The 16,779-nt window shown below is 35.3% G+C and overlaps 1 protein-coding gene across 4 annotated transcripts in view; it reads right to left on the bottom strand.

Moving 5' to 3' along the window:
* Positions 1 to 7,290: 7,290 nt before the first annotated feature.
* Positions 7,291 to 16,779, bottom strand: part of LOC105154894 (nucleolysin TIAR) — a 433,573-nt gene continuing 424,084 nt past the window's right edge. For all 4 annotated transcript variants that reach the window (XM_011070678.2, XM_011070679.2, XM_011070685.2 and 1 more), the window contains 2 exons: positions 15,543 to 15,726; positions 7,291 to 10,770 (listed from right to left, as the gene is read on the bottom strand). In XM_011070678.2, coding sequence (XP_011068980.1) covers positions 10,729 to 10,770; positions 15,543 to 15,726 — 226 coding nt within the window. In that variant the 3' untranslated portion in view covers positions 7,291 to 10,728. The remainder of the gene's footprint in view (positions 10,771 to 15,542; positions 15,727 to 16,779) is intronic.

Genomic DNA, 16,779 nt, shown 5'->3' with positions numbered 1-16,779 from the left:
CCCCTGTCTACGCAGAAACGTGTACACAGGTGCGCACGAATGCACGGGTACTGCTTCGCAAAGGGTGTATCACATCTACAGTCGCACCCGCGACTGCCAACACAAACTTTGTTGAAAATCATCAATTGTTTATTTTTATTTCAATTGCAGGTATCGTTATACTCATATTATTCGGTTATAGGGAGATTAAAGTGCATTTAATCATAGAAGTACATTTGAATGATGTACGCACTATGTATTCCAAGTTTTTATGCGTTCTCGTTTTTTTTTTGTTAGAAATACTTGAAATATTCAAAAAATATTGAGGAATATATATGAGATACTTGATAATTTATAAATTGGCCAAATTATTTACCGTATACTTTTTATTAATGATTCTGTGTTTGTCTTTTAGAAATTTTCAAATAGCTTTCCTATCAATTTTAACAACGTTATTCCTTAATTAAAAGGGCTTTTATGTATCATGAAAATTAATTTAAAGATTATAAGATAAATATAAAAAATATGTTTGGGAAAAAATTGCGTTTGATAAAAAATGGAATTATAATTCCATTTTTTCTCGGTTAACGTTTTGTATGGTGCGCATATTTTCTTCTCTTCGTTTTCGTGTCCGCTACGTTTGTATAATTACCTGCGTTGTGGTGCCCAACCCTTATTTTTTTAACGGGTAGAACAAGCGCATACAGCCGTTATATCTCGCGGCTACTATCGATGCGAGCGATGTTTACGTTTAATTACTGCTGAATACAAACGTTTAATTGTTACGCGCTGTTTGTACTTAGAGTTAAATGCTCTTTGTTTTCATCATATAAACAGATGAGAAAGATTATTGCTACGAAATTATTCTAGCCGCACAAAAATTATGGACGAGAGAAAACTCGTAAAATTATTAGCAAATTCAATTTTTTTTATTTTCGCAAATGCAACGTATATAAATATATCAATAAATTAATAAAAAAAAATATATCAAGGATTATATATATATATATATGTATATATATAAGCAAGCAATTCCATTCTATTCTAAGGATTGATGCAGGATTGATTGGAAGTTAAAATAACACATATACATTTTCTATAATATATTTTACATTATAAACCAACCATACATCATCATAATAATATCTTGTATTCTTAAGCCTATGCGTGTTTTATCCTATATTTTCGTTTATATACTTCCTTCATATTTATACTTTGTTTACTTTTTCCATAGTATTTATATATATTTTTATTTATATTCATCATTATTTATAATGTACTTTTATATGCTATGTTATGTATATATATAATATCATACACGTTTCTTTTTTCATACGCACGTCCCAGGGAGTCTCGCGGTAGTGTTGCGTGTATATTGTGTGAAAATTGTTTCTGCAAGCGTACATATCCCTGTGTACACATATGCCTGTCTCTACCGTCCGCGCGCGTAGTACACGGTCTCTCTCTCTCGTTCTCTCTAGTCTCTACATGTGTATGCGTGTGATTTGTGTATTGTTGTCTTGTGCGTGCGCCGTCACGCATCGTTGCAAATTACATATACATTATACAGCTCTCGCTCGGCGTGACGCTCTCGAGCCGTTCCCAGCTCCTTAACTTAAATATGCAACGAGGCTGCCATGGGACCCCGCGGGCCAATACGTTTAATCGCGGAAGTATACTTAAGTCACGAGCGCTTGATCGCTCCCGTCGCTTTCCTTATTATAACGCTTTGTTGCCGTTTAGTTTTCGTGCCGACATTTCGGTGGCTGTTTTCGTAATATGAGCACAGTGCCGAACGATGCACGATGGATGGATGTCGGCCCTTTCCCTCGAACTCCGCGCCGTGCCGTTTCATGCGTGATATACAATATGTGTACAACATGTTTTACTGATGTATATATATTTTTTCCCCCCCGATCATTCGCGTTTTTGCTATTTTTTTTTTTCAGTTTCTCGTTGTCCTTCTCTTTACCGAAATGCATATACATAAAGAAGTGGATAAAGGCACCTAACTTCTTAGCGTACGGTCGTAAGTGATATGCCGCGTATCGCATCGGGGTAGGGAGAAGGGCCATATCTACGAGGGCCCCGCAACGCATACTTTTGTCAAATCGTACGAAAAGCTACGAGAAAAATGAAGGAACGTCGTAATCTCTGTATGAATCGGACGCGATCATAATTATCGTACTCTCTTTTTGAAATTTTACTTAACGTTTTTTTTTTCCGCTGAAGCATACCATATCTCATTTTTTTCTCCCTATACATTTCTTTTTCACTCTCACGTTTTCTCACCTGCTTTTTTTTTCTTATATTCCATCCGACATATTCGCATTCTTCCATCGCATGTTCGCCCTGTTTAACTCTTTTCTCTCACACATGCTTTCTTTCGCACATTCTCTCTCTCTCTCTCTCTCTCTTTCTCTCCTGCTATCGCTCCATACATTACATATATCTATATTTAGGGGCACAGGGGGTCCGGCAGGCTAGCCACATCTATCTTCTCTTACTAGTTACATCTCAATGTGTTTTCTTATTTCTTATAACTAAAGGTATTTAACACAGTATGTCACGGAGCGCGCATTTACATATGCCGCGCATCCGCATTCGTTCGCTTCCTTCTTTTTTGTTCGTTAAGCTTATACTCGATATAGCTTCTATTTGTTGGCTAATATTATCATCTTACACATATATATATGCATATATGTATATATAATATACATATTTGTATTATATATAGATGCGTATGTTCTTGTTTGTAGTCTCCCTCGTATAATATGATTATATACATACATTACTTTATGTTTTATGCTTGGTATCTACGCTTACGGCTCCTACTTTTGTTTTCTTTCACTGTGTGCTTTTTTTTCTTAAACATTCTTGCTCTAACACTAAGCTGTTTCCACGGTGCTTTGCATCAGTAAGTATCCCAATTTGGCTCGACTGCTGCCCTCGTCCCGCTAAGAATTATGTTAGACTCTCGAGGGGCACATCTGAATATAAATAGTTAAGTTAAATGCACCTCGGTTAGAAAGAAAATATACGTTTAGTTGCGATTTACGATTAAAAATTTAGTTACAAAATAATAGTGCTTTTTAGAAGAATTATGAAATTAATTTTGTTCTTTTTTTTTTTAATAACAATCAATGAAATTATTCTGGTAAAATATTATACGTTTGATATACTTATGTTGTATATTAATTAAAACGCTAAAAATTCCAATAAGTTACTATGTTGTACCTACCCATTTGTCATTCACAGATATTCGAAATTCATAAAAAGTTTCACGAAAGTGCGAAGATCAGTAATCATGAATGGAAACTAAAGCGATATCTTAATTTAAGTACACAGCCCATGAATACTATTCTTGATATCACGATTCAGATTACATCGAAGTAAATTATGACGATTGTCATTGCTACGCACGCAATTTGTCATGATGAAAAACAAATGTAGTGTGCAATAAATTTTACGGGATCGGCTAAGTTTCGTTCCTAAGCATCACCGCTCTAGTGTCGCAAACAGTTAACAGAGAAAAAACGTTTTCGTGAGCACAACTGCAGTTTGAGTAACTTGAAGCATCAATCGCTTAATTGCATTCCACATCCCTCATTGTAGTTCCTAATTGGGAGTGGTAGGATCGACTGATTGGCTCGATGATATGTTTCATGTATGCATCGCGGTACCTACGTGTTGATCGACATCAAAATCACGTATTGTGGTACACTCGCGAGAGGCAAAAAGCATTACGCGGCGCGCGCGCGAACACGATAGGATAGCATCGTAGGCAATTAATACTCCTTGCTCTCTTACTTTCTCCAGGACCGATGCCACCTCCTCTGTCCATTGCCTGCACAAGACTTGTGCAAACACGTCGGTGACGATAATTAATACCTAGCCCTCGATGAAAAGAACACGTACAAGTTTCTAAATGTATGTTTCTTCAATGATTGTCGACTATCGTTTGGTAAGTCTCCGCGAGATAAGTCTGTTCAGGCGGAGGAATGTATGCAGTGGCATCACAGAATAATCGTGGAAACAAATAAGAGAGCATCAAGGGAGGAGACGCACGGATGAAGAAGAGTCGAAATGACACAGTGCCCGTTACGAGATACTAAGAGAAGAGAAGAAACACGCTACGTGATAGGAATCGAGGAGCGAAAAAGAAAAAAAAAGGGCACGTATTGAATTTTATTGTAACTTGAGACTGTAGTAATTCGATGAGGATTGGATAACCAGGAGCGGTCGCTTCGGTAAAGCTGGAACAATGTAATAGTAAAAATCTCGAAATAGTGTGAATCTCTCACGTTACCTAATACGCGGCCAATTGTCAGATTATAGAATCTGAGAACGGTGAGTTAAGGACGCGGGCAAAGGATGGAGGCAGCAGCCGCAGCACGCGTTCCTGTGTGTATGTGTATACATGTATATATGTTTATACATGCCAATATCTGTTTTTTTCGGTGTATGCATATACACGTGTCCTGCCGTATTTGTGCCGTATAAGAGTGCTGAGTATAACTTGCGGATATTAGTTATTGCACTATCCCTCATGAACGCTTTTATTTTGTTAACCTAATGATCGACAAGCTATAGATTAGATTAGACTACGTCTAGAGCTTTTGTTAAGTTTCTCGCCGCTATATTCTACACGTATGCTGTGTGCATTTTGTGTATTTGGTGTTGTGTGTATTTACATACGCGTATATGTTTTACACCTCGTGTATGCGCGCGCGTGTCCCTTTTCCCGAATAGGTCCATGAGTGGATCTTAGGTACCATAAGTGGATCTCTTTTACCAGTTTTGCCCTACGGTGTGGTTTTCATCAAAAGTTTACCCCCTCTTTTTACAATTTATTTCGCCCCGTTTCATACTTCCCCGTCATCCGTCGTTTCCATCCACGATTCCATTGCCCCTTTGTTTTGCCTACTAAGTCAGATTACATTAATAATTATCTATCTATCACTTTATGCTACATTTTGGTTTCCTGTTTAACGCGACGATTCGCTCAATCGGCTAGCTCCACTCGGTATATGTCCTAGACAACGTACAGGACTACATCAAGTTATACACACGCCTTCATGTTTAAGGCGTCTTTTTTTTTAAATACTTTTTACAAGATCGGGTGTCCACGCTAATTCTTTGAAAGAACGCGGGATCCCTCACTTTTTCTCTGTCGAAGGTGGAATCGAGTCGGAGTGCATAGCGAGCAATTCGATAAGGGGAGTGATTGGGCGGAACGTAAGGAACGTAAAAGTAGAGTGTCAAATTCAATTAATCCTTTTGTTGATTAAACGCTTCCTGGTATACGATACTGTACAGAAGTTGATTGACAGATGCAAACGGACGCGATAACAGGTTCTTATTGCATAATTCGTATTACAGTCTGCCATTGGGTCCCTCTTGCCACACGATCTCTCTTTCTCTCTCTTTCTCTCTCTCTCTCTCTCTCTCTCTCTCTCTCTTTCTCTCTTTCTCTGTTCCCCCTCTCTCCCCTTGCTCGTTCCACCTTTCACAAAAATAACCTATATTTTTATTTCTTTGCCTAACTAATAATGTACACGATATTTTCTTTTTACTTATATATGTTCTTTTTCATGTCGTTTCTTAAAAGCTAACTCTGTCTCTCTTTTTCACGCACAATGCTTTGTTTTACGCACGACGATTGAAAATAACAGCCCTCGCCGCCGCTGCGCGCAAGTATATATATTTATATATATAATATATATATGCATTTTTGTATTTATATGTATGTATATATATTTATTTATAATTTTGTTGCTTTCTCTTTGCATACTCGTGCCGTGTCCTCGAGGCTAGTCACCCAATTTCTATTAGAAAATGAAATTCGGTTATATAAAGCATAACGATTTCGTTTTAAGCTAGAAATTTAAATAATATGAAAATTTTGCAAATCGCGATTGTAACCTGCATTTTATTGTAAATATATTTACACTGTGATATTTTTAATTTCCTTAATACGTCTTGTTAGATATTGACATTATTATATTATAAAGATAAACAATAAAAGAATAATATTTAATTATAATGATATAGACAAAATTTTGTCAAGGTGCAGGTTACGACAGAACTGAATCGAAAGATGATTAAAATTGATGTTTATCAACATGCAAAAACTGCAAGAAATAATTGGTCGCGCTTACATCACGTGCGATCGTGCATGATAATTCACATATTGTACTAAACTAAAGACATAATAAAATTTAGAATAAGCTAAATGCATTCAATAAGAAAATTATGTGCAGATAATTAAACATATGTATGAATAAATATATTTCTAAGAACATATATACCAGCAACAACACAAATTAGAAATAAATCTGATAATATATCTTTTAATGATCTTCGCTTACAAAACATACAAAACAGAACTTAGATATAATAATTCAGAACGATTCTCTTTTACATTTTTTTATAAAGATGCAAATCAAATAAGAGCAAGGCGACAAAATACAGCCAATATAGCGATAACACTATTATTCTTAATTTTGGTTATGTATTATATAAATTACTATATCAGAATCATTCATCGCGATTGAAAACGCTGAAATGTGGCGATTTTTATTGTCGAGCTTTCCTCTCATGGGAAAATCACTCTTTTATCTGGTGACACAATCGCGACGGATCGTTGGTAAACACACACATATACACACACAACACACACACACACACACACACACACACACACACACACACACTGACTCATTCACTGACTCACTCACTGACTCACTCACTCACTCACTCACTCACTCACTCACTCACTCACTCACTCACTCACTCACTCACTCACTCACTCACTCACTCACTCACTCACTCACTCACTCACTCACTCACTCACTCACTCACTCACTCACTCACTCACTCACTCACTCACTCACTCACTCACTCACTCACTCACTCACTCACTCACTCACTCACTCACTCACTCACTCACTCACTCACTCACTCACTCACTCACTCACTCACTCACTCACTCACTCACTCACTCACTCACTCACTCACTCACTCACTCACTCACTCACTCACTCACTCACTCACTCACTCACTCACTCACTCACTCACTCACTCACTCACTCACTCACTCACTCACTCACTCACTCACTCACTCACTCACTCACTCACTCACTCACTCACTCACTCACTCACTCACTCACTCACTCACTCACTCACTCACTCACTCACTCACTCACTCACTCACTCACTCACTCACTCACTCACTCACTCACTCACTCACTCACTCACTCACTCACTCACTCACTCACTCACTCACTCACTCACTCACTCACTCACTCACTCACAGTCTCTCTCTCTCTCTCTCTCTCTCTCTCTCTCTCTCTCTCTCTCTCACACACACACACACACACACACACACACACACACACAGACGCGCGCGCGTCTCTCTCTCTCTCTCGTCTCTCCTCTTTCTCCCCCCTCTTCTCCCTCTCTATCTCCCTCTCCCTCCCTCCTCTTTTTTCCTCTCTTCTCTCTTTCTTTCATTCTCTCTCTCTCTCGTTCTCACCTTTTCTTTCTCTACTTTCATCACGAAACATCTAAACTCTATGCAATGTTGGGCAGATTTGATTGTGCCGTTCTCTACTTCCTTCGCTATATTTCGATCATTCGTGTGTGCCGTACTTTGATCATTGATCTTTTTGATTGAGAAATGTCGAACACGCTTTTGATTCGCTTAAAGCACGATCCGTCTATCTTTTGATTAATATCAAAGTCGTCTACCGCTCATCCTATCTCATTTTTATTTCAGTCATCATCGATATGCTCTCTTCGCTTTTTAATCTAATCGAACCTGTTTCTTTCTCTTCTTGTTTTTGTTTTTTATCGTCTCTATCTGTGTGAGCACAATTATAGATTATGTATCCACGAAATATATATTCATGAGAAAGATATTTAAAAAAGATAAATTATTACTTTATAAAGGGCAACGTTTTTGAACAGTGAGTCTTTTCCAATATAAATAGGAACAATGAATGATATTAAAGACTCATGTTAAATTTTAATTTCATTTTTCAAAGTATTTTATATAAAATAGATAAATTTGTGGGATTTTAGCTTATAATTTTTAGAGTTTTACAGCAAAAGATTCATTGTAGGAATTTTACATTGCACAATATGTAATTAAAAAATGTTGAAAACATTTTAGATTTTAAAAACAGAAATATTCGAATCGAAATTTTTTTTTGATCCTTTGATATTTAAGGTTTAAATTTTATTAGTTTCTATATTTGTCCCGGTTAGTTCTACTCATTGCTTCGATATAAACGTTTTTCGAAGAAAAAGCGAGGACAAAATATTATCGATATGATGAGTATAAGTTGTGGTACTTAAAACCGAAGGAGTAAGAAGAGGCAGTAGATATGAAAAGCAAGAAACAGGACGATGGAGATACAAACGATCGAGCACGGAAATAACGGAAACGGGTTGCAATAAGTTCCAGCCGCTTCCCATCTTTTCAAGTATTGAAACTCGTGCTAGCACCTCGATTCGTTTCTTGTACCACCTCCTTTGATCGATTTTCCTCCAGCAAGAGAATAGTCTTAATGGCAGAGGAGCACGTCGATGATGAGATTATGTACGATCAAGATCCTAAACGGCTGCCGCGCGGACAGGGCACGCGTGAACAAAAAAACTTAACTCGTCTAATCTAACTTTCGTGCTGTTTGTGCAATATGTCTATCTACGAATTACTTAACCCCTTTTTCCTCGTCCCTCGCTTGTGCTGTGCAGTTTATTCGTCGCTCGGTCTTTTTCTCATGTTTTCTTTCTCTCCCTCTCATTCTTCTCTTTTCGCTTTCATACTTTCTTTCCCTCCCTCTCTAGCGCTCTGCTATATGTACGATTGCACTCATGCAATTGCTCACATGTTCGCAATTTATACGAGTTTCGGTCTCGTCTTTCTTTTGTATCAATTTGGTCAAGTCGAAATTCGGGACAACGAGGATATTGTGATCGTTTTACTGCTCTCCGAATAATTTAAAATACACGCGTGCACGCACTATCTTTTCTAGCTATCTCTTCTTCATTCTATTATTATTAATTTTTTTCGTTGTTAAGAATTCGTGTATTCTCTCTCGTTTACGTAGCGAGATTAATTTATAAAGAGACGGAGGGATCGATGGCTGCCTTTTTTCTTCCTAAGTTTAACGTTTTATTGCTTAAACGTCAAAATCTCGATATTATTTGGTTGTACATAGTCATCTTATATAAAAATCTCTAACGTTTACTTAAAAACCACGGTGATTTGATCGGTTTTGCGCGTTTCGCCACTTTCTCAGTTTGGAACGTGCTAATTCGTCGATGCCTCCTCTGGCGTGTACATGTCTGTTTTATAAAAGTATCCAACAGATCTACGCGTCACGTCCAAAAGACAAATTTGAATGATAAATACGGATGCTATAAATTGCCTGCAAAGATTTCAGTATGTGAATTATCGTTTGGCCACGAATCCGCTAAATAAATATAATGATCGAGATACGAAGTCTTTTCGCAGTGGCAAATGGGATAAAATCCGTGGATCCAGTAGTAATCATGGTTTTTTTTTTTTTTTTTTAGACGGGCGAGTTGTACAAAGGGACCAAGATTATTTCATCCCCGTAAAAATGCTGCGCTACTGAATATACACAAGATCCACTTCCTCCTTGCCGCCGAATATCGAATCGACCTCGAATAACTTTTAATATAACATGCCTATCTAACTAGCTAATTGAATTTTGTTTATAATAATCTTTACTCTTTTATGTATATATTCTTTCATTTATATATATATATATATATTTATTTATATATTTATATATCTTCACGAGAGTATGCGTCGATTAATCTTTGTATTTATCATTTATACACCGCAGCCGCTCGCCAGTCGTCGCATTCGACCGCGAGCGTCCCTTTCGACATTATGTCTTTGAGTTATTTTTTTCGCTGTTAAGCCCAAACTACAAAAATAATGAATCCGTGTAACGAATCTGTATCCGGCACTCTTCTTTTTATCGTAGAGAGGATCAAGAAATTTATGCTCTTTGTTAAAAGGAATCTGATAAACCACGACCCCGTTGAACGTAGCGGACTCGTTTTTCTCATTATCGCTGGACAATACATAGTATATGCATAATTGGCCAGTTTCGCTGAAAAAAAAAGGAGAAAAAAAGAAAACACTGTCAGACCGTCGAATAACTTATTCACATGTATGCCAGATTTTATATTTTGTATTGAAGCTTCGGATACTACTGTAACGGCAAACGCTATCTATTTCTTCAAGCCGAATAAGATGCTAGATTATCCTACAGACTGGACGAGAGGTATCTCCGCTTAGTAATCGGTAGCAGTTCTTTTCTCTTACACACTGGACGTGAAAACTTACAGGGGAATTATAGGGATGTTGGATGCATCTTGCGCAAAATTACCTAGGATTATGATTCTTAATTACTATTTTTTTTATTTCTCACTTTGTTTCTTCGTTTTTACTAAACAAGTGTTATCTGTTTTTCGTGATTACTGCCTTTTGACTCGCGTGTCGTCAAGCCGGAAGTGGCATGAATTCTACTGCTTTTGCTGTCGATTGTGCATCGATGATGACGGAAATGTTGTTATTGTTGTTGTTGTTGTTGTTGTTGTTGGAGGTGGTGGTAGTAGTGAAGGAGGAAATGATGGTGGTGATGGTGGTGGTAACTGTTGTTGCTGTAGAAGTTGTTCCTGTTGGTGGGGTGTACTTGCTTACCATCACACTAGAAGGCTAGGCGTCAGCCAGTCCTCATCCGCTAGCTGGACCGCAACCAAGAACACACTTTACCATTTGAACACACAAACGCTGGTTAAATCTTGGTCCGAATTTCAAGAAAGTAATAGAAATATGCTCGACAATAGTCCTCTCTCTCCCTCTCTTTCACTCGTCTTCGTTTATGTGCTCTCTAACTTTTGCTTCCTTTCTCTCTTCCATTCATTCTCTTTCTCTTTCTCTCGTTTCTGTCTCATTTTTCACTCTTGCTTTTTCATTACAGTTTCTCACATTCTCCTACATGGATTCTAATCGATCTGAATCTACCTTCACCATGACTCAACCTCCACCGTGTGGCACAACAGTAAATATGTAAAGATTGCATAATAATTATATAACATAATAAGTAGAATAAACTACTTGTATTATAATTTATCGCATCGGCGACGGCGCATTAACCGCAAGATTAGGTTAATGATAAAATTTCATAACTTAATCACTGCTCAGTCGTCATTGGATAAATGAAGTTTAGACTACTATGAAATCGAATATAAATTATAAATTGTTATGCTGATAAATTAGACGCGAATAGACACATTTTTCTTTTGCTTTCGTTTCTTACATGTTTTCTTCCATTCCTTTTTATTCGTCGAAAATATTATCCTTTTACATAAAAATAAGCTGCAGCGAGTAATTTCAGGCTGAATGCGAGGTTGAGCCAGGTTGTAGATGCAGTTATCCTGATGCTAATTGATATTCGAAAGAAAGGATAAGCCAGGCCGTGCGATGATAGTGGTAGCGATCACTGTGCCTGCGAACCGAAATATGTAAATAAAGATAGTTTTTTGAAAATTTCGAGTATCCCTTCCTGGATAGTGAACAACAAGATCACCGAGTACAATATTATCACATGTATGTACATTCTTTTAAATATAATTTAATATAATAATTTATAGTAACAAAAAAAATAATATAAATTATAATTAAATTTATTATTAATAAAGCAACGATCGTAAATCATAAAAAATATTTACTAAAATTTTCACATTTTATTTCAAAATAATTATTCAATTTGTTAGAATTGGGTTAAAATTATAATATATAAAAACATAATATAATCGAACATAAATACTTATTTTATAAAAGTAAGGAATAAAAGAAAGGCACTCCAGAGGGATACCCGAGTTGAATTAGATAAAGTGCAAGAAGCATAATGCATGCAATGTCTACATTTTGCATTCCATATTCATGCAAGTTAAGATCTACGTAGAAAGCTATTATAGCTATTATAGCTTTTTATATCCATACTATATTTATAACATTCATCTAATATTAATTTTCTTAACTTTATATTAAGCTTTTTTTTATCAATTTTCTATTGGTTAATATACATTTTGTATTGTTAGTTGCACGTTAAAGTTTAATACACGTTGGACAAATTTACACGGGGATATTTGCATGTTCATAACTTCGCAGCTTTTAGCTCATGATTGTAAATTGCGAATATCCGTGTATAAATTTGTTTTCTTAGAGCTTGTGATCAAACGCAAAACTTTGTAACTTTTGTAACAAAAAAAATTAGCAAACTAAACGGGAAGCCAATTGCAATTTATCCCGGTGGCGATATATTTCCCACGTTTCATCCCTCTTTCATTATTTGATCGGTATTGTTATTAAGAACTCGTGTTCTCTCTCAATTGAGGATGGTTTTGGTGGCTGATTTTCAAGCAACTTTCAAAGTGATATCTCGCTTGACATGCAGTGATATAATGCGAACTCGGTTTTTCGGAGAAAGATATTTGTGCGAAAGCGAGCTAACTTTCCTCACCAGAATATCTCTTTCGATGCGATAGTCGAGCAATGGTACGTGACCTTTTACTCCGCTCTATGTGCGATATGTACAAAAGACTCACTAAACAACTATAGCTGCGTGATATGTGTATATCTCCTTAAGCATATATACAATATGAGCGACAGACCGTTTTACTGGCATTGCAAACAGTTGCAGATTAATGACCGAAAGCCGAAATCGATACAACGTTTACAATATACTACACTATCTCAAATTATTCATACTTTCTCTGATAAAATAGTCGTCTAAAAATTTTCTATAAACTATTATTAAATATGTGACTCATTTCAAAATTAACCGAAAATGCTATATGTGTGGAAAAATGTTCACATGAATATCTTGACACAATTTTTTTAAATGCGAAATATAGACATATATATGATTAATTTAAAAAAAAACCGGAAACATTATGATACTTACTGGTTTTTTTATTTTTGCCAATCCATTTAGAGAGATTTTTGCGGATCATTAAATTAAAGTACAGCGGATGAAAGGAATTAGTGAGCAAATCGGATTTACAATCAGATATTCGCTCATTGATTCAGTTCAGAGTTTATTTCAATTTTATTGTACTTCAACAAAGTCTACTAGTCTTGTTGATCAGAAAACTTATTCTTTTATTCCTAATAACTGTATTTTCTCTTAAAGTAGGATCTCTTAACCTCGAGCCGATTTACCCTCCATTTCCATTAAATTTATGAATGCGTTGTTTTCTATCGTGATATAATAGTGTATGTGTTGAAAATACTAAAAAACAAATTCATATTGTTTTATTTTGTCACTGAAGTTTATATTTAAGTTAATCTAATTTAAAAAATTAGGCCTAAATAATAAGTAAAAATATATGAAATATCAGCATAAGATGTGATTTTGTAATACTAATAATACTATTTTTATTTAATATAAAATTATAAGTGTCAAAAATTTTTTAAATATATTTCATATACATATAAGTTTTTTCTATTTACTTAATAAATGATGGAAAGGAAAATATAAAGAAACAACAGAGTTAATTTGAAAATTTCAGACTAGAGTTTTTAACGATCTTTTAAATTAAGATAGTCGTTCTCAATTCTGAGACTTCAAGTTGTCAAGTTCAGAAATTGTTCTTGAAGCAAAAAGAACGCGGGGCATTAAAAGCGGTGCTGAGTTGAAATGCATTCGCAGCGCTTGCCCGAAGCCATCCCTGATCTCTTTTCAAATATTCCAGACTTTTTTTTTGTAGTAGTGTCGTTTTTAGCGATGGCGTGTGTGCCTGTGTGTGCAAGTGCGCACTTTCTTACGTGTGCATTTTGTGCAGAAAGCAAGATGGTCGAGGTGTACTTTTCTGGACAACAACTACGATAAGTATCATATTTCACTTCACTGCCATGAACCACAATTTTTTTGCAACATAACTAAATCTCGACAATCTCCTATAATCACGTGTCGAGCGGGAAAGCGAATCTGTCTTGCTTTATCAATGTCTGGTGTACAAAAAATAAAAAATACGTTGCTAATAAGAGTGCAATTGCATGTCAATGGATTGAAAATTACGTTAGAAAGATAATTAATTGTATACAAGGAGGTACATAACATAATTGCTTAATGTAATGTAATATCTTATTAATTTCACAAATATACTATTGTAACACCAAACATCGTTTTAAATCTTTCAACAAAAAAATTAAAGTAACTTTTATTTTCTCAGTTTCTAGTAATATCTCTCGAAATTCGGTACAAGATAATCGAAATAATGATACATAAAGTTTCTATTATTTCTCGCTGTTAATTATGTGGATCTATTAGACATGCGTACTATAAACATTCTCCACACAATTACCATACAATCACGACTGCCATAAAGCACTTTCGTCAGTGAGAAAATTAACACATTCTTCGCAATTAACTAAAAAGTGCGTTTATTTTACACAGTAGAGATGGGTAATATATTATATCATTTTTCATATGTAAGACGAATACTTACCATTTTATTGATCATATTATAATTTCAAATTATACGAATACAAATAACATACAGTATGAATGTTCTATTCTCTCTCTTTTACCCAACTCTGTTTATAAAAAAAGACATCGTAAGCTTTAATGCATAAGCATATATAATCCCGGCAGTAGTTCGTATTTCGTTTATACACAGCACTATTTCTCAATAATTATTAAACGAACTCTCTTCCGATTTATTTATGACGGATGAATAATTTTGTGGTCTAAATTAATAATGGAGAAATCGAAGTTTGATAACATAACATGTAGCTATGATATTGCAGACAATGTATTGTTAATCTGACAGAGAAAATAATCTTGAGTTTTTACAATAATAAAATTTAAGAAAACACGCGCGCGCACAAGTTTTCATTTACATACGTTATGTAATTATTGTAAATAATGCTGGTATGAATTACTGAAATTAGCATATCGCGGTTGCTCCCGTAACCTCGCAATATCGTTAACTCAAGCCAAAATATTATACCGAATATATGTATGCAGCTAATTATATCATATGTGTTATTCTAATTATGTTTATTGTTTTCACCTGTGCAAAATTGTACCATGTTCTATCGCTCGGTCTCTCGAATGATATATCAAGTATCAAGTTTACGAGGTTTCCTAAGATCACCGAATATATATATATGTATATATGTGTGTGTATGTGTGTGTGTGTGTGTGTGTGTGTGTGTGTGTGTGTATGTGTATGTAGAAACACATACACACATATGTATACATACTATGCGTATTCTTCTGTCGACACATGCCTTCGATATCCTTTTGATATCGAATCGTGTTTCCACGTGCAACATTTACAAGCCAATACTGGCACCGACGAAATTGCTTTTGGATGTAACAGGGGCAAGATGCAAAGGTATGTAAAAAGCGAAACACTCCGATGTTAGTCAACGAACATCACACAAACAAATACGGCGCACACTTGCACGCGTATACAGATGGGATAGATAAAGTAATGGTTACCTGGAACTGTTGCATCGGGTAGGCCATCATTTGTGCCGGTGGCGGTGGTGGCGGGGGTGCGGCTTGCACCCCTGGGGGTGCCGTGACCGTCGTGGCGTGGTGTGGTGGTAACTGTGGTCCCCCAGGTAATCCCTGACCCCATCCTGCCGCTGTGCCAGCAGCATGAACAGCACCCATTCCCATTCTATGTTTGTATGTAAAAAACAATATATATATAATAAAAATATATATATATAATCGTCAAATCATATAATTTTATAGAGCAGTAGGAGAGAAAGTGATATCATAGCCAGTGTAGATATAATGATCTCTTATATTTCTACTATGGATGGCGAATTCTAGATTACTGATGATGAAATTATTTGCTTGGTAGCTCGCCGTCGTGACATGCCAGTACACATAGTTAACATTTATTATAACGCATTTTTACTTTTAAACGTTTTTAAAGTACATTTTAGTATTTAATTACACGTACTTCATTCTTCTTAAACTAGAGCGTATTATCACATGAATATATTGTATTGTTTGTTATTTAACATATTATTTAATTGTATATACTTTGAGTTATTGAGCAAAATTAAACAATAGCATGGCATTTTGCTAATGTGGCCCTCTAAGCGTTGAATGCCTCGAGCGCTTTTCATATCGAAATAATTATTTCGTAAATCGATTGTTAATTCATATAGTTAATTCATATAGGTAATGTATTATAATTTTTTAATACTGAACTAAGCCTATATGCGGGAGAAATTATGTTATATACATGTATTACGTTATATACATTTGCTTACATTCTACAATATTTTATTTTTTTTTTAATTTTATAATCGAATACTTTTTTAAACAAAACCCATTTTTCAAAATCTATTTTTGCGGAACACCGCATTAGCATCCTTGTTTTTCTTTGAGTCATTATACAGTGTTGCTACATTTTTATAAATAATGTCCTAAATAATTAATATTTCGTAACTTTGAGTCTAGAATTATCAATTAAACAACACTTTGACAAATGTAATTGTTAAGTTTTAGATTTAAATACTGATTATTACCAAGTTATTGCAGTATGAAATGTAAATAGGATGTTTATAATACCACCTTCTCTTCTACTTACAAATGTTAGGATTCGCATTCTACTTGATATAATATTAATGTTCCTCATGTCACATATTACGTAATATTATTTGTATTATTGATGTTTTTTGTAACAGTTAATTGATAAATGTGTTTAAAAATTATC

Source organism: Acromyrmex echinatior, chromosome 1, assembly GCF_024713525.1.
Source record: "Acromyrmex echinatior isolate Ae372 chromosome 1, ASM2471352v2, whole genome shotgun sequence".
NCBI classification, from domain to species: domain Eukaryota; kingdom Metazoa; phylum Arthropoda; class Insecta; order Hymenoptera; family Formicidae; genus Acromyrmex; species Acromyrmex echinatior.
The sequence above is the reverse complement of the archived record's forward strand: the minus strand, read 5'-3'. Positions and strand labels throughout refer to the sequence as shown.